The 22871-nt window shown below is 42.7% G+C and overlaps 1 protein-coding gene and 1 long non-coding RNA gene across 2 annotated transcripts in view; one reads left to right on the top strand and one right to left on the bottom strand.

The window, feature by feature from the left end:
- Nucleotides 1-1318: 1318 nt before the first annotated feature.
- LOC144898374 (uncharacterized) overlaps nt 1319-22871 on the bottom strand; it is a 21595-nt gene continuing 42 nt past the window's right edge. The window contains exons 1-3 of the long non-coding RNA XR_013627308.1: nt 22714-22871; nt 21059-21127; nt 1319-1708 (exon numbers count right to left, since the gene is read on the bottom strand). The exon at nt 22714-22871 is cut by the window's right edge and continues 42 nt beyond it. This is a non-coding gene — a long non-coding RNA (uncharacterized LOC144898374). The remainder of the gene's footprint in view (nt 1709-21058; nt 21128-22713) is intronic.
- Nucleotides 18690-22871, top strand: part of s1pr3a (sphingosine-1-phosphate receptor 3a) — a 4293-nt gene continuing 111 nt past the window's right edge. The window contains exons 1-2 of the mRNA XM_058074359.2: nt 18690-18903; nt 19119-22871. The exon at nt 19119-22871 is cut by the window's right edge and continues 111 nt beyond it. Of these exons, the coding sequence (XP_057930342.1) occupies nt 19226-20395 (1170 nt within the window). The 5' untranslated portion in view covers nt 18690-18903; nt 19119-19225 and the 3' untranslated portion in view covers nt 20396-22871. The remainder of the gene's footprint in view (nt 18904-19118) is intronic.

Genomic DNA, 22871 nt, shown 5'->3' with positions numbered 1-22871 from the left:
TACCTAATTATGCATTTTTGGCATTGTGCGACTTATATTCCGGAGCGACTTATAGTCCAGAAAATATGGTATATATACTATGTATGTACATATGTGTGTGTGTTTATATATATATATATATATACTCAACAAAAATATAAACGCACCACTTTTGTTTTTGTTCCCATTTTTCATGAGATGGACTTAAAGATGTAAAATTAATTCCAGATAAACAATATTACTGTTTCTCTGAAACATTGTTCCCAATTCTGTCAAAATATTTGATGGTGACCACTTCTGCTTTGCTAAGATAATCCATCCCACCTCACTGGTGTGCCACATCAAGATGCTGATCAGACACCATGATTAGTGCACAGGTGTGCCCTTAGACTGGCTACAATAAAAGGCCACCCTGAATTTTTTTTTTTTTTTTGTTGCTTTATTTGGGGTCTAGGGACTCCCATTTGCCTCATGCAGTGCAACACATACAGTTTATCTGATTGTCAATTGCGACCTGTGGAATGTTGGTCCACTCCTGGATATCAGTGGGAACTGGTAGACACCCCAAACATGCTCAATGGGTGACATTTCCGGTGAGTATGCTGACCATGCAAGAACTGGGACATTTTCAGCTTCCAAGAATTGTGTCCAGATCCTTGCAACATGGGGCCATGCGTTATCTTGTTGAAACATGAGGTGATGTTCATGGATGTATGGAACAACGATGGGCCTCAGGATCTCATTACGGTATCCCTGTCCATCGGCTTGCGGTGGGAAAATGAAGATTCAAAGCACGAGCACCAGATCTGGTTGACATTCCTGCTGTCAGCATGTCGACTGGACGCTCCCGCTATGCTTGCGACATCTGTGGCATTTTGCTGTGAGACAAAATGGCACCTTTCAGGGTGGCCTTTTATTGGGGCAATATATGAGGAAATGAATGAATGAATATATATATATTAGGGTGCATCAAATTTGAATGGGAAATTTTAATTTCATAATATCAATTTGGCTGGCATTTCATTTTTTTTCTAATGAACATAAAAATGTCTTCTGCAAAGTTTTGAGGAAATCCATTGAGATTTAGGGGTGCCATCTCACATATACATTTTTGTAAAATTTCAGAAAATGTGCAATTGGGACATGTTCACACGGCCTTACCCTGAATTTTAATAAAGTTTAAACACTTTGTTTTTTTATTTTATTTGTATTTTATTGTAAACACAAGGGGCAATAGTAACATATTTAAATAACAATTCATGGCGACCATTGAACTGTTCACCACTTTATTCCACAAAAACAGACGTATGGTGGCACCCCTAAATAATCATGTATATTTTCTATGTGTTGTTTCTACATATATTGGAACCCAGCCATATCAAAATTCAATAATTGTGTTTTTTGATGCACCCTAATATGTTTTTTTTACTTTTATTGTATTTTATATATTTATGTATATAAGGCATGTGTGATGTATGGGAAGAAAACAACATCTATTTGTTTCTTCATCGACTCCACCTCGTGTGTTGCTCTTCTTCTTCTGTGTTCCCGTCTACCAGCGGAATATTGACTGTAAAGTCTTCTCAAGTACATGTGAGAACAATTAAAAAGCAGATGCCATAACGGTCCCGGCCGCACTGTTCCCTCCATATGCTCCAGCTGTGTTCCATGCTATGGATAGTACGTGTAGACATCTGACATCTTCCTGCTTGAAGACACCACAGAGAGCCTGAAGAGTTAACACAAATCGTGTTTGTAGCAGGACATCCTAAAATTACAACCTAATCTCTCAACTGTTTGGAAGGTGTGCGGTTTTGGGGGGTTTAGTGACAAAAACAAACATCTCTGTCGAGGTCCAGCAGGCAACTTCAGAACTAATGTAACTGTAATGTAATGTAACTTATGTATATTATGTATTATTATTTCAAGTTACTCCTCCGTGAATCACCACCTTATCGTGGTGGAGGGATTTGAGTGTCCGAGTGATCCGAGGAGCTATGTTGTCTGGGGCATATATATGCCCCTGGTAGGGTCTCCCAAGGCAAACAGGTCCGAGGTGACGGGACAGACCAAGAGTGATTCAGAAGACCCTTATGATGACAACAAATGGGAGGAACTGCACCTTAACGGATGTAGGATACCGAGGCCTCACCCTGGCTCGCAGGTAAGTGCCTGGTGGTCGAAGACCGAAGAAGCAGCCTCAAAGGATCTCCTCCTCGTAGACCCACCACCTATGGGGGCACGCAAGAGTTCAGTACATTGTGTGTTGGGTGGCGGTCAAGGGCGGGTGCCTGGGTGACCTGGTCTTCAGCAGCGAATCTGGTTCTTGGAACATGGAATGTCACTTCTCTGGTGGGGAAAGAGCCTGAACTTGTGCGAGAGGTTGAGACATTCCGACTAGACATAGTCGGACTCACTTCGGCCCACAGTTTGGGTTCTGGAACCAAACTCCTCGAGAGGTGCTGGATCTTGTTCTACTCTTGAGTTGCTGCAGAGGACAGGCGGCGAGCTGGTGTGGGCTTATTACTTCTATGTTGGAGTCATCCCTGTTGAACGAGAGGGTCATTTCCCTACGCCTTCGGGCTGGGGAAAGGTTCCTGACTGTCGTTTGTGCGTACGCGCTAAACAGCAGCCCAGAGTACCCGGCCTTCTTGGAGTCCATCAGGGGGGTGCTGGAGAGCACCCCAGCCGGTGACTCCGTCCTTCTACTGGGAGACTTCAACGCCCATGTGGGCAATGACAGTGTGACCTGGAGGGCTGTGATTGGGAGGAACGGCCTCCCTGATCTGAACCCGTGCCGTGTGATGTTACTGGACTTCTGTGCGAACCACAGTTTGGCCATAACTAACACCATGTTCGAACATAGGGATGTCCATAAGTGAACTTGGCACCAGGACACCCTAGGCCGCAAGTCTATGATGGACTTTGTAGTCGTATCATCAGACCTGCGTCCGCATGTTCTGGACACACGGGTGAAGAGAGGGGCTGAGCTGTCAACTGATCACCACCTGGTGGTGAGTTGGATTAGATGGTGGGGGAGGATGCTGGACAGACCTGGTAGACCCAAACGAGTAGTGAGGGTGTGCTGGGAACGTCTGGCAGAGTCTCCCGTTCGTCGAGTCTTCAACTCTCACCTCCGGCAGAGCTTCACGTGCATCCCGAGGGAGGACCGGGATATTGAGTCCGAATGGGCCATATTCCGTGCCTCCATTGCTGAGGCAGCTGACCGGAGCTGCGGCCTCAAGGCGGTCGGTGCTAGTTGTGGCGGCAGGCCCGAACCCGATGGTGGACATCAGATGTCAGGGCCGGTGTAAAGCTGAGGAAAGAGTCCTATTGAGCATGGATGGCTTGTGGTACTCCGGAAGCAGCTGACAGGTACCATCAGGCCAAACGGCACGTAGCTTCGGCAGTTGTCGAGGCAAAAACTCGGATGTGCGAGGAATTCGGTGAGGCCATGGAGCACGACTTTCAGTCGGCCTCGAAGAGGTTCTGGCAAACCGTCCGGCGCCTCAGAAAAGGGAAGCAGTGCCCGGTCCACACTGTTTACAATGGGGATGTAGTCAGACGGTGGAAGGAATACTTTGAGGCCCTTCTCAATCCCACTGACATAGCAGAGTCTGAGGGCACATATATGGACAGTACCATCACTGTGGCTGAGGTATCTGGGGTGGGCAAAACGCTCTTCAGTGGCAAAGCTCCAGGGGTGGACAAGTTCCGTCCAGAATTCCTCAAGGCTCTGGATGTTGAGGGACTGTCTTGCCTGGCACGTCTCTCCAACATTGCATGCAAGTCGGGAACAGTACCTTTGGATTGGCAGACCGGGGTGGTGGTCCCCCTTTTTAAGAAGGGTGACCGGAGGTGTGTTCCAACTATAGGGGGATCACACTCCTCAGCCTCCCTGGGAAAGTCTATTCCAGGGTGCTGGAGAGAAGGGTACGACCGTTGGTCGAAAGTTTGCTACAAGAGGTTCAATGTGGTTTTCGTCTTGGTCACGGAACACTGGACCAGCTCTACACCCTCACAAGGGTGCTTGAGGGTACATGGGAGCGTGCCCATCCAGTCTACATGTGCTTTGTAGACTTTGTCGACCGTGTCCCTCGCGGCGTCCATTGGGGGTGCTCCGGGAGTACGGGATTGGTGGTGCGCTACTACGTGCAATCTGGTCTTTGTACAAACGGGGCAGGAGTCTGGTTCGCATTGCCAGTAGTAAGTCGAGCCTGTTTCCGGTAAACGTTGGCCTCCGCCAAGGCCGCCTTTTGTCACCGATTCTGTTCACAATTTTCATGGACAGAATTTCTAGGCGCAGCCAAGGTGTTGAGGGAGTCCGGTTCGGGGGCCTTAGAATCTCGTCTCTGCTATTTGCAGATGATGTGGTTCTTATGGCTTCTTCGGGCTGTGACCTTCTGCATTTACTGGGAGGGTTTGCATCTGAGTGTGAAGCTTCTGGCATGAGACTCAGTACCGCCAAATCAGAGGCCATGGTTCTCAGTCGGAAAAGGGTGGAGTGCTCCCTCCGGGTTGGGAATGAGGTCCTGCCCCAGGTGGAGGAGTTTAAGTATCTTGGGGTCTTGTTCACGAGTGAGGGAAGGTGGGGGCGTGAGGTCGACAGACGGATTGGCGCAACCTCGGCAGTAATGCAGTCGCTGTACCGGACCGTCGTGGTGAAAAGAGAGCTGAGGCGGAAGGCAAAGCTCTCAATTTACCGGTCGATCTACGTATGTTCCCACCCTCACCTATGGTCATGAGCTTTGGGTCAGACCTAGGACACGCTGGAGGGATTATGTCTCACAGCTGGTCTGGGAACGCCTTGGTGTCCTCCTGGTGGAGCTGGAGGAGGTGGCCGGGGACCGGGAAGTCTGGGCTTCCCTACTGAGACTGCTGCCCCTTATCCATGACGTGAATAAGCGGAGAAAATGGATGGATAAATTTCAAGTTACTCTGTTTTTACATACAGCGTTTTGAGTTTGTGTTTTGCGTTACGACACCTCGAGTTATGACATTTCAACTTACAATGTTTCATTTTGTGCCATTTCAGGTTACTCCGTTTGGACATACAGCGTTTTGAGTTACATTGTTTTGCGTTATGACAACTCCAGTTATGACATTTCAACTTACAATGTTTCACCTTATGCCATTTCAAGTTCCAGCATTTCAACACTTACAATGTTTCACGTTATGACGTTTCAAGTTACGGCGTTTTTACTTACACTGTTTCTCAAGTTACAGTGTTTTGTATTACAATATTTCAAGATTATGTACAAAATCCATTATTTATTAACACTGAACAAAAATAAAAACTAGTTACATGAGCAGGATGGAGAAATCCAAAGTCACACGTCCCCCACACAGACAACTCAACTTACATCACTGTCAAATAGGGCCATGTATCGTTATCATCATAATATGTACCTGATACCGGTGTCAAATTGATACATATAAAAAGAAAAACACAGAAAATTAAATCGAGTCTAAAAAAATAGGCCTTTTATATTTTATTGGAAATTTGTGACATGCAAGTTGAACATAATGGTTACTGAAATACTTCAATAATGCAAATAAAATGAGAACATAAGTCATGTCATAAATGCAGCAATATGGAATAAAATACACATCCAGTTGTCATAAATATCACATCAAAACCAGCAGCTACAGATGAGCTTATTGGGTGCAAATGTGGATATTTGTTCTCTGAAAAACAAAGTCCAGGCTGGTACTGGTGGATGTTGGCTTTGTGTTCGTTTAGTGCTTTTCATTTCATGTTCTTCCTGTCTTAGACATAATATTAGACATATATTAGACATAAATGTGTACATTTCCATGAGGTAGGATTCAGTATTAATTAGGGCTGTCCATTAATTAAAATATTTTATTGTGATTAATTACATGTTTTTGTCCACAGTTAACTCATAATCAATCACATTTAAATGCAAATGAAAAAAAGTTGATGCATATAAGGGGATGTAAATCTCTTTGTAGGAAACAATTTGATATGCAACTAAATTTTATATAAAGGGATGATGGCCTTTACATTATTCATAAAATAATATACAGAAATTCCCCAGTTTTTGCATGCTTAACGAGAGCATCGTTTTGACCCACTTGGTTTGACAGTACTTGAACACACCTTCTGACTTTGTCCCACACTGCATATAGATAAAGGTAAAATTTGATGAACTTTGTTCCCTACACAACGTCTCTCAAAAGTAAAGTCCAGGCTGGTACAGGAGTATGGTGGCTTCGCAAATAATCTACAGTTAGAAAGCCCCCATTTGTCCCACTTTCTTTGAACGCACCACGCTACACAAATTCGTTCTTCATCTCAAATAGAAAGTCACATAGATGGACTACTATACTGTATTTTACCCTTTTTCTTCCACTTCACGTTTGCTCCCATATAATGATACTATGTGGGGATGCATACAGGTAAGATTTCATGACATAATTGAGTGCTAATGTGCATATTTGTGGTGAACAACCTGACTGAAAACAAGTGTGTATATGTATTACTTGTGAGCTTTTAATTTGATAATGTTGCTGTCATAGTACACAATACATAATGAATGACAAAGTGTGTAGCTAACATCTATATGTACGTTGTGCTTTACTGATGTGTCCATGGCTAGCTAGTGCACTGCTAATTCTAGCTAATGCTAGCGCTGAAATGACAGAGGACCCATCATAGATGTCCTCGGCTATGCCTGCCGTTAACTAGCTAAGTTTAGCTCGCAGTTCCAAGCAAAAAAGTCAGCCCAAAGAACAGTCAACTAACGGCTCGTTAGTTGTTGGGACACTCGTATGCCTGCGTAGTGCTGTGAAAATGTCCATTAAAAACTCCCAGCAGTGCTTACCTTTTCCATTCTCGTATTCCGTGCCAATTCGATATAAATAACTTTGGTTGAATAAAACGCAATAACTGTGACGTCCCTAATATTAATAAATTAAGTAATTTTCTACTTTTGCCATAGAAAACCTGCTTATAATCTTCATAATACGCTTTTTAACATTTGAAAAAGTGCTTAGCTATACTCACTCTGCTACCTCAATATACGTACCTCAGCGTTTAATATAAATCAATTAACTGTATTTAAATTATGACATGCAATTAAGTGTTTAATCTTTTTAAATTAAGTTTATTTAATAAATACATTAATTTGTATTTTTCGTGACTTGAGGTGAGTAGAATTATTCTCAGTATTCTCTAACTCCCGACCTGTCAATGTTGGCATCCTACCACAAGAGGGCGGTGTTGCCACGCTTATCATTGAATACATGGCATGGTGGGTCTGTGCCACAAAACATTTGGTGACTTCCAGGATGGGGAATATTAACATTAAGATTAGAAGCATATTTCATTATTGTTCGAGGCATAATTATGCATCACAAAAGACATTCTTTCTAGTCTGGACTGAAGCAGAGCCGCAGACAAAGAGACAGACTCAGAGAGCATGACACTTTCTTTGCACATTTGCTCCAACATTCCAGTCCGCTTCCATTAACCAACAATTTCCACTGCTTTTCACTGGCTAAGCTACCCCCACCCACTCCCTGTGCAAACAGGATGTTTGTGTCTCGGTGGGGCAGCACGGCAATACAAAGCTGATGATCAGATAGCGAGGGCCGTCTCTCTCCCAGCGCTGTGACAGATTAGCATGGATTTAGGGGCCTCCGCTCGGATTCCCCGACTAAACCAACACAGCGCAGGAAACGCAGAGAACACGGGACGTCATGCAACCGGCAGCGCACTCTCCTTTTAGGCCGACATCGCCTTGACAGCCAGGCCGCGTCAAACAGACACGTCAAACAGGAGCTTTGTGAGCTGGGAATTGAAGGATGGAGCAAACTAGCGAGGTTTCTGCCGCTACGTCAACACTCGCTTTCAAAGGAGACGCCGTGGGATTCGGGAGACTTTGGGTTTCCTCGTATTGTGCTGCTTCAACCACGCTTTGGAAAATACAGGATCTCAATCATGAGCACAGATTTTTTCATAATGATGAAAAACGAGTACAGCACTCTGAGGGCGGGCCTCCGCTAAGCGCCATAGTTCCCCCATATTGGGATTTACAGCATAAATATTAGTCCTACATTTATTTTATCTACATATTTAGATTCATTGACCATGCCAGCGAGTTATCTCGTTAGCATGCTAACACCTAGCATAATAGTGCTAAGCGTTTGTATAAATGCTAACCTCCGAAAATGATAAAAATGCTAGGATAATTATATTAGCATGCTAACACCTAACAGTACGCAGGGGCGTCACTAGGTTCTGAGGACAGGGGGGGCTTAGCCCCCATAAGATGCACAGGATATGAATGAATGTAGTAGACCAGGGTCTCAAACACGTGGCCCACGGGCCAAATGTGGCCCGCAGGACACTAGTTAGAGGCCCCCGCCTTGATATGAAAGTTTAATGTTAGTGCGGCCCGCGTAAGTTTGATATGTTCATGTTAAAGGTTAAATAACTGTTAATAGTTATCCTCCCTATCCGTGTGGAAGTGGTAAGTTTTTGGCTTTCTAAGTTTAAAGGAAATAAGGCTACCGTTTAGGTCGCTAGCTTTGCGAGTTAGCATGTGTCACAAGACCCTGCAGTTGCGCAATATGTTGTAAATAAAAAGAGTATAAATGTGACTATAGTCGTGTTTTGTCATGTCTAATAATGCTTTGTTCATTTTAATCTGAAAAAAAATCATTTTAAATATAATAGTAGAGATACTCAATTGTTTTAGGTCACTATTAAATTTACACAAGTACACACAATCTACACCGCAAAACCGCTGCTCAAGCTCGTCCAGTATTCAATTATATAATAATCATTATTATATTATTCATTAGCCTATTATAATTACTATCATCATTATTCTTCTTCTGATTACTACTACTACTACTAGTAGTAGTAGTATGCTAGTATTAGCCTGCTTATTGGCTTGCTTATTAGCCTGCTTTTGGCCTATTATATGAAATTTGTCAGAGATTGTTTTTGTAAAAAAAACAAAAAAAAAAAATCTAATTATTTAGGGGGGCTTAAGAACATTTTAGGGGGACTGAAGCCCCCTACAATAGGCCTAATGACGCCACTGGCGGTAAGTGTCTGCTTAAGTTCATATTCATGAAAATTAAAAAAAAAAATTCAGGGAACCCTTCAAAGTAATGGGAATCTGGGAAACTTGGCTGAATACGGATAAAGGCATGGACTTTGAGTTGGAAGGTTAGGAGATGACCTGCATCAACAGGAAGGACACAAGGGGAGGAGGAGTGGCCCTGTATGTGGACAAACAACTACATTACAAAGTGGTCAAGAACATGTCAGTCGCTATTGATTATATTTTAGAATGTATTACTATTAGCAAAAACATGTTCAGTTGTCTACACAGAACTCCAAAATCAAGGATGTCAACAAATTTTCATATGTGGAGACTTCAATATTGATCTTGTAAATCCCCACAAGAACAAGGTAATGGATGATTTCATAGACACAATGTACAGCTTAAGTTTGTTTCCCCGAATGACCACCTTCATGGACAATAAATTCCCCAATGACTTTGGTAACAAAACCACTAGTGACCTGCTAATTAAGGACATCAGTGATCATCTTCCAGTATTCACACATCATGATAAGAAAAGACTGTATGAATGTGAGTGTGAATGGTTGTTTGTCTACATATATGTGCCCTGTGATTGGCTGGCCACCAGTCCAGGGTGGACCACGCCTCTCGCCCGAAGACAGCCAGCACCCCCGCAACCCTTTTGAGGAAAACCGGTAGAAAATGAATGAATAAATGAATTAACTATGAACCATATAAAGAAGTCGGCCCCTCTGTGACATCACAAAGGAACAGTTTTACCACGCCTTTTGAAAGTGAGCGTTTTGAGCCACTCCAAACGTCTTTCAGGACTCACTTCCAAATACATAAACCTCATTATCTGAAACTATGGCATGGTTTAACACCAGAATACAACATTTTAACTATATTTATAGGTCAGAAAAGTGGAAAAAGCATCATAAGTCCCCTTTAATCTCATAATATTACAACATTGTTTTAGTCTAAATTACTTCTTGTTAGATTCAAACTTTTTTCACTTAACATTTTGACATTATTGTTATAAAATTACTGCTGATTTTTACATTTTTTTCTTCATACTTCATAAAGTATTTTTAGAATATAATGAATTTTATTCCAATAATATTATAACTTTGCCCCAACCTAATTTTCCAAATATTACTACTTCATTTATTTTTTTCTCATAATGATTTACAAAACATTTATTCCCATCTTTTTATTGAATATTTCAACTTGATGCGACCAAAAATACATAATTTTTCCTCATAGTACTCATAGTCCTCAAGTTTATTATGGTAAAACTGCACCATATTTTGACTTTATTTTGGTGAAATTACAGATGATTTTTACATCTCTGCCTTTTCAATTTTCTAGTTTTAGAATGTGCTGTTGGCCAATAAAAATGATCCCCCGGGCCACCCTGTGGACACCCCCGTGTTAAAGGATGGATGTGTGCAGTGATATTAGAGAAATGTTGTGATGTTTTTCTTAATCGTCATCTTGGCTTCGGAGCTGAGGGAAAGAGAAAAGGCAGCTTCCTGTGAGACATAAAAGTGGAGGAGTGGAAAGTTCTATGCGGTTCTGCTTTTAGTCGCCCTCTTCTCCTGGTACGTGCTTCTTTGGCCCCAGTGCATCTTTCTTGGGCTGCCTTTACCATTTTTGGCCTGGGTTGCCTCCATGTGCAGCTGTGTTGGCTTTTTTGAAAGGAGCTGATTCTGTACAGCAGAATTCTATTTTGGATGTTGTGCCGGGATCAAAGCCGGGATGAAACATGAACGGCAAAAGTGCTGGCCCGCCATTGCGGACGACACAACCAAATCTCTGTTGGTAGGATTTCCTTGCGTGGTTTTTTTTTTTTCACATACGCAGAAGAACCTGTGCATGAATTAGGCCAGTAAGTGGTGCGATTAAGCCGGTGCCGCCCAGACACTCGGGTCTTTGAGCAGCTGGATACACACACACACTTGCCATAGATGCCCTACACAAGCACATGTCTGTTCCAATCCAATCCCACACCTCCATCCTCCACATCATGTGACCCAAAAGCGGACTCAGGCAGTGTGATATTACATCACGCCCAAGCGTGCCACTTCACATCCTCCATCTTTCTTCCTTGGCCAGACTGGAAATTCTCCAGAAAAATCATTTCTAATCATGCTTGTACTTGGCAGTGCAGCTGTTTGCCTTGGGAGACCCTCACTTGGGGGCATGTACCCCCAGACAACACAGCTCTGAGGCACTCGGGCACTCAAACCCCTCCACCAAGATAAGGTGCTACATATGAAATATATACATATATGGTTATATATATTGTGGCTAGGCCTCACACCTAGCTGGATTCCACCCTCGGCCATCTCTGTGTGGAGTTTGCATGTTTTCTCCGGGTACTCCGGTTTCCTCCCACATTCCAAAAACATGCTAGGTTAATTAGCCACTCCAAATTGTCCATAGGTATGAATGTGAGTGTGAATGGTTGTTTGTCTATATGTGCCCTGTGATTGGCTGGCCACCAGTCCAGGGTGTCTTGCCCGAAGACAGCTGGGATAGGCTCCGGCACCCTCGCGACCCTCATGAGGATAAGCAGTAGAACATGAATGAATGAATATTATGTCTACTATATTTGGTAATGGGAGTGTCAAGGTGACTATAGGGGTGTTATTTCATGTCTAGAGGGTTCTAATAATGTTAAAAGGCAGATTTAAAAGGTTGTAAACAAGTTTTGTATTCTTAGTTTCTCTTATTATGTCTACTATATTGGCGACTATGAGTGTAAAGGTGAATATAGGGGTGTTATTTCATGTCTAGAGGGCTCTAATGTTAAAAAGTCTATTTAGAAGGTCATAAACACGTTTTGTATGTCTTATGTTTGCTCTTATTATGCCCACTATAGTGGGTAATAGGAGTGTAAAGGCGACCATAGGGGTGTTATTTTTAGGTCTCGAGGGCTCTAATAATGTTAAAAACCATACTTAGATGGTGGTAAACAGACTTTCTATTTGTTATCTTATCTTATGTCTACTATATTGGCGACTATGAGTGTAAAGGTGAATATAGGGGTGTTATTTCATGTCTAGAGGGCTCTAATGTTTAAAAGTCTATTTAGAAGGTCATAAACACGTTTTGTATGTCTTGTGTTTGCTCTTATTATGCCCACTATAGTGGGTAATAGGAGTGTAAAGGTGACCATAGGGGTGTTATTTTAGGTCTCGAGGGCTCTAATAATGTTAAAAACCATACTTAGATGGTGGTAAACAGACTTTCTATTTGTTATCTTATCTTATGTCTACTATATTGGGTAATATGAGTGTAAAGGTGAATATAGGGGTGTTATTTCATGCCTAGAGGGCTCTAATGTTAAAACGTCTATTTAGAAGGTCATAAACACGTTTTGTATGTCTTTTGTTTGCTCTATTATGCCCACTATAGTGGGTAATAGGAGTGTAAAGGCGACCATAGGGGTGTTATTTTAGGTCTCGAGGGCTCTAATAATGTTTAAAAACCATACTTAGATGGTGGTAAACACACTTTCTATTTGTTATCTTATCTTATGTCTACTATATTGGCGACTATGAGTGTAAAGGTGAATATAGGGGTGTTATTTCATGTCTAGAGGGCTCTAATGTTAAAAAGTCTATTTAGAAGGTCATAAACACGTTTTGTATGTCTTATGTTTGCTCTATTATGCCCACTATAGTGGGTAATAGGAGTGTAAAGGCGACCATAGGGGTGTTATTTTAGGTCTCGAGGGCTCTAATAATGTTAAAAACCATACTTAGATGGTGGTAAACAGACTTTCTATTTGTTATCTTATCTTATGTCTACTATATTGGCGACTATGAGTGTAAAGGTGAATATAGGGGTGTTATTTCATGTCTAGAAGGCTCTAATGTTAAAAAGTCTATTTAGAAGGTCATAAACACGTTTTGTATGTCTTATGTTTGCTCTTATTATGCCCACTATAGTGGGTAATAGGAGTGTAAAGGCGACCATAGGGGTGTTATTTTAGGCCTCGAGGGCTCTAATAATGTTAAAAACCATACTTAGATGGTGGTAAACAGACTTTCTATTTGTTATCTTATCTTATGTCTACTATATTGGCGACTATGAGTGTAAAGGTGAATATAGGGGTGTTATTTCATGTCTAGAGGGCTCTAATGTTAAAAAGTCTATTTAGAAGGTCATAAACACGTTTTGTATGTCTTTTGTTTGCTCTATTATGCCCACTATAGTGGGTAATAGGAGTGTAAAGGTGACCATAGGGGTGTTATTTTAGGTCTCGAGGGCTCTAATAATGTTAAAAACCATACTTAGATGGTGGTAAACAGACTTTCTATTTGTTATCTTATCTTATGTCTACTATATTGGCGACTATGAGTGTAAAGGTGAATATAGGGGTGTTATTTCATGTCTAGAGGGCTCTAATGTTAAAAAGTCTATTTAGAAGGTCATAAACACGTTTTGTATGTCTTATGTTTGCTCTTATTATGCCCACTATAGTGGGTAATAGGAGTGTAAAGGCGACCATAGGGGTGTTATTTTAGGTCTCGAGGGCTCTAATAATGTTAAAAACCATACTTAGATGGTGGTAAACAGACTTTCTATTTGTTATCTTATCTTATGTCTACTATATTGGGTAATATGAGTGTAAAGGTGAATATAGGGGTGTTATTTCATGTCTAGAGGGCTCTAATGTTAAAAAGTCTATTTAGAAGGTCATAAACACGTTTTGTATGTCTTTTGTTTGCTCTATTATGCCCACTATAGTGGGTAATAGGAGTGTAAAGGCGACCATAGGGGTGTTATTTTAGGTCTCAAGGGCTCTAATAATGTTTAAAAACCATACTTAGATGGTGGTAAACAGACTTTCTATTTGTTATCTTATCTTATGTCTACTATATTGGCGACTATGAGTGTAAAGGTGAATATAGGGGTGTTATTTCATGTCTAGAGGGCTCTAATGTTAAAAAGTCTATTTAGAAGGTCATAAACACGTTTTGTATGTCTTTTGTTTGCTCTATTATGCCCACTATAGTGGGTAATAGAAGTGTAAAGGTGACCATAGGGGTGTTATTTTAGGTCTCAAGGGCTCTAATAATGTTAAAAACCATACTTAGATGGTGGTAAACAGACTTTCTATTTGTTATCTTATCTTATGTCTACTATATTGGGTAATATGAGTGTAAAGGTGAATATAGGGGTGTTATTTCATGTCTAGAGGGCTCTAATGTTAAAAAGTCTATTTAGAAGGTCATAAACACGTTTTGTATGTCTTATGTTTGCTCTTATTATGCCCACTATAGTGGGTAATAGGAGTGTAAAGGCGACCATAGGGGTGTTATTTTAGGTCTCGAGGGCTCTAATAATGTTAAAAACCATACTTAGATGGTGGTAAACAGACTTTCTATTTGTTATCTTATCTTATGTCTACTATATTGGGTAATATGAGTGTAAAGGTGAATATAGGGGTGTTATTTCATGTCTAGAGGGCTCTAATGTTAAAAAGTCTATTTAGAAGGTCATAAACACGTTTTGTATGTCTTTTGTTTGCTCTATTATGCCCACTATAGTGGGTAATAGGAGTGTAAAGGCGACCATAGGGGTGTTATTTTAGGTCTCAAGGGCTCTAATAATGTTTAAAAACCATACTTAGATGGTGGTAAACAGACTTTCTATTTGTTATCTTATCTTATGTCTACTATATTGGCGACTATGAGTGTAAAGGTGAATATAGGGGTGTTATTTCATGTCTAGAGGGCTCTAATGTTAAAAAGTCTATTTAGAAGGTCATAAACACGTTTTGTATGTCTTTTGTTTGCTCTATTATGCCCACTATAGTGGGTAATAGAAGTGTAAAGGTGACCATAGGGGTGTTATTTTAGGTCTCAAGGGCTCTAATAATGTTAAAAACCATACTTAGATGGTGGTAAACAGACTTTCTATTTGTTATCTTATCTTATGTCTACTATATTGGGTAATATGAGTGTAAAGGTGAATATAGGGGTGTTATTTCATGTCTAGAGGGCTCTAATGTTAAAAAGTCTATTTAGAAGGTCATAAACACGTTTTGTATGTCTTATGTTTGCTCTTATTATGCCCACTATAGTGGGTAATAGGAGTGTAAAGGCGACCATAGGGGTGTTATTTTAGGTCTCGAGGGCTCTAATAATGTTAAAAACCATACTTAGATGGTGGTAAACAGACTTTCTATTTGTTATCTTATCTTATGTCTACTATATTGGCGACTATGAGTGTAAAGGTGAATATAGGGGTGTTATTTCATGTCTAGAGGGCTCTAATGTTAAAAAGTCTATTTAGAAGGTCATAAACACGTTTTGTATGTCTTTTGTTTGCTCTATTATGCCCACTATAGTGGGTAATAGGAGTGTAAAGGTGACCATAGGGGTGTTATTTTAGGTCTCAAGGGCTCTAATAATGTTTAAAAACCATACTTAGATGGTGGTAAACAGACTTTCTATTTGTTATCTTTTCTTATGTCTACTATCTATCTCATTTTCTACTCTTATGTGAGAACAATGTAGAAAATGAATGAATGGTGTAGACACGAGCATATGAGGATATGTGGTGTTTTAGTGTTATATGATATATAACTTTAATAGGATATATGGCGGTAGTAAGTATGTTTTAGAGGTGTGCCTGGGCATTGGTAGTAAAAGTGATGAATTGAAGTTTGTTGCGAGGCGATGGATGAGTCTCGTGGGGCCAGCATGGCGAGGGTAAGCGTTTTGGAGGCAGTGTGTTGGCCTTGCTAGCACGAGTCCTTCTGAGGTGTTGGAAAGCATGAGCTCAGATGGCAGACAATAGTTGAGTGTTTTTACAGACGCCACATAAAACCTCCTCGGCCTCGTGTGACACGTCGGCTTTATTTTCCTGCCATATTGCCGCCATGCCCCGCCCCCCATGCACCCTTTCTAACCTTGTGCACTTCCTCCTCCATCAATAAACACCACCGTGAGGGGGGGTTGGGGGGGATCCACTCACAAACCCGGCAAGGCTACCGCCCCCAAACGTGGCCCCCTTTCATCGTTCAACTTCCTTCTTCAATATTCTTCATGCATGTTATTGCATTCATATATTTTATTACATTCATATATTTTATTACATTCATATATTTTATTACATTCATACACTTTAGGACTTTTTCCCCAACCTGCCTGGAAGTGGTAAAGTTGCATCATCCTGATTCAGCAGTGATGCTGAATGAACGTTGTGTTTTTAGCTTTTTTCTCGCCTGTCTGATTGGAGTTGCTGGTTCAATGCCCGCCACAGCAGCGCAGATCTTTATCTCGCCTTCTTTCTCCTTTTGTTCACATTCAGCACACACCCCACCCCACCACACGCCATCCCTCCCTGGCAGCCCCCCCCCCCCATCCTGCATCGCTCAGCACATCTCCAACTCTTCTACTTCCAAGCTGTACTTGCACTACTAACTACCACCAGTACTAGTACTACCACTTAGTGGTGCAGAGGAGAGGACAAGGATGCAATGTGCATGTGCAGTAGTAGTAGTACTAGTAGTAATTGTAGTACTAGTAGTCGTCCACCGTGGAGAGGAGATTATATGGATACATGTGCAGTTGGTACTAGTAGTACTAGTAGTAGTATACACATATTTTACTCATTACTTCTTGGGAGAAACTAATTCCATCTTTTTTTTTTTACAGTCGGTGGTGAGAATCGGAATGGTGCCACTTGAGGAGCTTGGCTTCCCCACCGTTTCTACATCCTTCGTTCCTTGCGTGCATGCTGATAAAAAGGATCCGAAAGATGCGGCACTGCAAGCAGACACCCTAAAAGACCCGACAGACATCTGATGATACTTTATCTCCTGCATGGGAGCACCGCTACACCACCTCCCATGGAGACCAAACACAGACGAAAAACAGCATCAGTTACCTGGCCACTCTAAATTGTACGGAGGTATGAATGGCCCCGAGTCAGCTGGGATAGGCTCCAGCGTACAACTCAACTCAACCCTGTGGTAAGAGGTGTAAGTGAAGGCGTAGTTGGATGAGTGTGGCATGGAAAAAAAAAACCACAACGCTGACGTCAAGACCTTCAAGCACCTTGGGGATCAACTAGAATACAAAAAAAGTCCAACACCAGTGACCTCTGACCCCATAAATGTGACCTCCTAGACCTCCTTATTATCTACCGTAGATGTATATGTCTTTATGTTTTATGTATTCAATTAGACTACAGAAAGAGACCAAGGAAATGCACTTAGTGTTGCGAGAAGGTACCATTTACTTCTTGGCGTCTCTCCTTGGGAAATAACACAAAGCAGCATAACGTAACGTACGCTAACATAACGTGATGTTTTCATAGGAGATTGAGCCTTGTTTTGGTGTTTATCTTCCCATGCCGTGTGACATTGATCACTGATAGCGAGGCGGCGAGAGGCTGAGTCAGTGCCAACGGGAGAGGTCTGACTTATTTCATACGCTCATACCAGCGTTTTGTCGTGATGCTGTGGAAAAACACAGCAAATAAGACAAATGGTCTCTGCTGGTCCGTCCAAAGCACACATTCCTCTTCGAAAGAACAACTTCCATGGCATTCCTGTCCTTCAACTTGGAAATGACACACTACACAAACATTAATGATATCCTGTCGGACGACTAAAGTACTTATTTTAATGTCTGCGTATGTAGAATACCTATAATAATTCATTAATTATCACAAATCCATGATGCTATTATTCTAATTATATATACAAGCCTGTTCCACCAAGGGCCACATACATCTTCTATGCCGCTGGAGCCTATCCCAGTTGTATACTGAAAATCAAACGATGCAACAACATTAGTGTGAATGGCTTCAAAGTTAAAACTATTTTCATGGTTAGACTCTATTTATAAACACTTATAGCACTGCTATGCTAGGTGTTAGCATTCTAATGTTAGCATTGCTGGCATGTTAATGTTAGCCAACTATTATTTTGTTGGTATTTTCATTGCTAGATACGTATGTAAATACTTAGCACTACCATGCTAGGTGTTAGCATGCTAACGTTAGCATTGCTAGCATGCTAAAGTTAGCATCCTAGCATATTTTGCTATGTTCATGGGTAAACGCATATATAAATACCAAGCACTACCATGCTAGTTGCTAGCAAATCTAACATACTCATGTTACCATGCTAACAATTTTTTTTTTGCTATTTTCACGGGTAGACTAATGCATAATAATAATAATAATAAAATACAAATAATTATATTAATAATAATAACACTATTAATTAATTTTCTATACTGCTTATCTTCATTACGGTCACAGGTAATTATAATAGTATTATTAATAATAATAATAATTAAGCAATGTTTATACCATAACACACTACTTATTATTATTATGAGCAAATAATTATTATTTAAAAAAATAATAGATTGTTATATTAATTAACTAATTAATAATTAATGTATTATTATTGCCATAATAATTATTATTTTCTATAAGAATTATCATTATGATTGTAATCATTATTATTACTTGTGACACTTTCTTTTTGCAGGATTTTCAGCCAAGCCGTGGTGGTGAAGCAAGCGTGTGGAGAAGCGAGAGAGGGGAAGAGCATCTGCGGCCCCGGCAGGTCCTGCCCTCCACGGTGACTCATAGAGGGGGTGAAGAGTCGTCACTAACGGGGCGGCGGAGGGGAGAGGACCCGCCCATCGGTGTGAGAGCAGCAGTGTGTCGGAGCGGGACGCTCTCACAAAGCACAACAACGCGTCTGCACCACAAGAAGAACTTTTGACTGCAGGATTACTTTTTTCCTTCTCGTTGGCTTGTGCTCGGGGGAGGAAGCCAGCAGGCCCGCGAAGAAGAAGGAATAGCAGAGTCGCATCTGGTGAGTTTGATGAGGACGTTTGAGATGAAGTGGGAAGCTGTACTGCTCAGTTTGTAACAGCAATCATCATGATGATGTAGCAGAAGAAGAAAACTCATTTCTGCATAGATGATGATAGTGTTTATGTTGTTTGAAATACTTATTAAAAGCATACATCTGAGCTGAAATGTGCCTGCAACTTCAAAAACGTCTTTCCTCTGTGCCAAATTTGAAAGGCCAACCTCGCCACTGATTGGCAGAGCGTCCGCAGGATGCAAGGTCCCGCCGCGCCCAGTGCTGTGGCGCCCCCTGCTGTGTGACGGAGGCACAGGAAGAGGCGGCGATGGGCACGGTGGTGGAGGAAGGCATGAACGTGGTCATCGTGGGCCACTACAACCACTCGGGCAAGTGGGAGCGGCCCCGCAGCGGCGGCGCCTGCAAGACGGCGGTGCTGCTCTTCATCTGCATGCTCATCGTGCTGGAGAACGTGACGGTGCTGCTCGCCCTCTGGAGGAACAAGCGCTTTCACAGCCGCATGTACTTCCTCATCGGGAACCTGGCGCTGTCTGACCTGCTGGCGGGCGTGGCCTACGTGGTCAACATTTTCACCTCGGGAAGGAACACCTTCTTCCTGACTCCGGCGCAGTGGCTGGTGAGGGAGGGGAGCATGTTCGTGGCTCTCAACGCCTCCACTTTTAGCCTGCTGGCCATCGGCATCGAGCGGCACATGACTATGGTGCGCCTGCGCCCGTGCGAGACGGCGGGCCGCGGGAGGCTCCTGGGCCTGCTGGCGGCGTGCTGGTTGGTGTCGGTGCTCCTGGGCGCCTTGCCCAGCCTGGGCTGGAACTGCTTAGACAGCATGAGCTCCTGCTCCACCGTGCTGCCTCTCTACGCCAAGAGCTACGTCGCCTTCTGCATCAGCGTCTTCAGCGCCCTGCTGGTGGCCATCGTCATCCTCTATATCAGGATCTACCGCCTGGTGACCTCCAGCGGACGTCGGGTGAGCAGCAGGCCGTCGGAGTGCTCCCTGGCTTTGCTGAGGACGGTGGTGATTGTCCTTGGTGTGTTCCTGGCATGCTGGGCGCCGCTCTTCCTCCTGCTGCTGCTGGACGTGGGCTGCAGCCCCACCAGGTGCCCCATCCTCTACCAGGTGGACTGGTTCATCGCCCTGGCGGTGCTAAACTCAGCCCTCAACCCTCTCATATACACGCTCTCCAGCAGGGAGATGAGGGCCGCCTTTTTCCGCCTGCTGTGCTGCTGCCAGAGCAGCATGGAGCCCGCCGGGACGCCCGTGGCCGGCAACCGCCACCCGGGCGCCACTGTGCCCACCGTGGAGAACAGCAAGAGCAGCATGGCGGGGGGAGGGGGCGGCGGTGCGGGGAAGAGATCCGCGCCCGTACACTCGGACGTGAAGCATGGGGATCCTTCCCCCACCGCCCTGACTCACCCTGCTGGACCCGCTGACCTGCTGTCGGCGGTCCTGGTGAAGGCGGGGGCGCTCAGCAAGTTCTGAACTGGGCGCCACATCATGAAGACGGAAACATTAGCAACCCGCTTGGTCACGGGCCAACTTGGCCCCGATGCCAGTGGTCTGCGTTGAATGTCTCTGCTACTTTATTTCTATATAAGCCCTCGCCCTGCACATGCAGCCCCTGTAAAACCCCACCCGTCACCCATGTTTGGGGGGACAACCCACAGACCCCACTCATGACACATCAAAAATACCTTCTTACACCCCCTCCCTGTAAAATGTTCAGGTACATTTGTCAGGTTTGTGTTGGTGGCAACCAGGGGTGTCCAAACCTTGGATGTTTTGGAAAGCAACACGTGACTGACAGATAGATAGACAGATAGAAAAAAATAGCTGGAAAAGATTATATTAATATCAACTTTAGCCTTTTCCCTTTTTCACATGAGATTACAATTTCTGGGGGGCCCCCGGCCCACACTTTGGACACGCCTGGTGAAAACTAACTTTTCTCCTCCTGCGCACAAATGAGAGTTGAAAATGTGCCACGCTGTTGCCCCCTGCTGCACGTCACGGCGGTGCGCTTATCAAACCTCACAAGTCAGACAGACTTGAAATTTCTCACACAGCTCCATATCGGTGTCCAAATGAACAAGCCCACGTGTGAAATGTTAGGGGTATAAAACATGTGAATATGTTTGACAATACCTGTCGACATTTGCAGTGGAAGGTCATGGATGGCTGGGGCTCAGGGTGGACACCATTAACGTCGTTAACCTGCAGTACCAGAAAGAATGTTTACATCAAAGTTCAAATATGGGAAATTTACAAGGAAGTGTTTCGGCGGAAGGACGACAGGAAAGGGGATTTCTTATTTAGAAAGGGAATATTTTACAGTTAGGGTGTATAAAACCTGTTTTTAACATCATTAGAGACCTCTAGACATTAAATAACACCCCTATGGTCACCTTTGCACTCATATTACCCAATAGAGTACACATAAGAAAACATAACAAATAGAAAGTCTGTTTACCAACATCTAAGTATGGTTTTTAACATTATTAGAGCCCTTGAGACCTAAAATAACACCCCTATGGTCGCCTTTACAATCCTATTACCCACTATAGTGGGCATGATAAGAGCGAACATAAGACATACAAAACATGTTTATGACCTTCTAAATGGACTTTTTAACATTAGAGCCCTCTAGACATGAAATAACACCCCTATAGTCACCTTTACACTCATAGTCGCCAATATAGTAGACATAATAAGAGAAACTAAGAATACAAAACTTGTTTACAACTTTCTAAATATGCCTTTTAACATTATTAGAACCCTCTAGACATGAAATAACACCCCTATAGTCACCTTGACACTCTCATTACCAAATATAGTAGACATAATATTCATTCATTCATTTTCTACTGCTTATCCTCATGAGGGTCACGGGGGTGCTGGAGCTTATCCCAGCTGTCTTCAGGCGAGAGGCGGGGTACACCCTGGACTGGTGGCCAGCCAATCACAGGGCACATATAGACAAACAACCATTCACACTCACATTCATACCTATGGACAATTTGGAGTGGCTAATTAACCTAGCATGTTTTTTTGGAATGGGGGAGGAAACCGGAGTACCCGGAGGAAACCCACGCGAACATGCAAACTCCACACAGAGATGGCCGAGGGTGGAATCGAACCCAGTAAGACATAATATAGCCACACGTTAGCATTGGGAGAGTTCCTTGTTTTTGTTCTACCTGTGGTGGCTATATTGTCTCGTCAATATGTGTCTTTACCACTAGTGGTGCAAAACTATGTTTGTCCTGAAGGTGGCGGCAGAGGCACACCAATGATGTGTACATCCATTGTATTATTAGTAGTAGTAGGCTTGACGCCATATAATATATTGGTTGTGTTTTGTCCTGTAGAAACCACTCACAATTGAAGTAACCACTAGTGAGAATGATTTATTTTTTTTAGAGAGAATGATTTCTTATCAGTGGTGGCTTTGGGACTGCTTTGCCTGTCATAGTTCAATAAAATTTTGTGAGATTTGAGCGTTGTACGTGTTCTGATGAGAAATCAATGACTCTCGGCGTTAAAGGGACATTTAAAAAAACGAGGATTGAATATTTTTGCACTGAAATTAAATCCGGACATGAAAAATAGCGCGAACTCGTTAAAATGTTAAGTGGCATTAACGCATGCGCATATTGTTAAGCCACAAACCTCATGTTTTGGCGACAAACGGGGGCACAATAGCGTCCCCACTGAGGCTACCGCCATTTATTTACTTTATTCTGACCTGAACACAAAGACAGCACGGTAATTCCAACACCATATTTGTATCTCCGACTCACACGGGTCTCTCGTCCTCATCGGAACCCCACTTCCTCATTGTCACGAGACCAAAGCGAGGTGCATTCAGGGACACTCCGAACATCACACATTTCTTATGCGTGTACTTGGTATAAATAAACAAAAAGACAAAAACAAATAGTAAGTGGATATTCTTATC

This window comes from Doryrhamphus excisus, linkage group LG4, assembly GCF_037039965.1.
Source record: "Doryrhamphus excisus strain RoL-2023G ecotype Guam linkage group LG4, RoL_Dexc_Guam_v1.1, whole genome shotgun sequence".
Taxonomy (NCBI): Eukaryota; Metazoa; Chordata; class Actinopteri; order Syngnathiformes; family Syngnathidae; genus Doryrhamphus; species Doryrhamphus excisus.
Note: the sequence above shows the minus strand (reverse complement) of the source record. Positions and strands in the feature narration are given on the sequence as shown.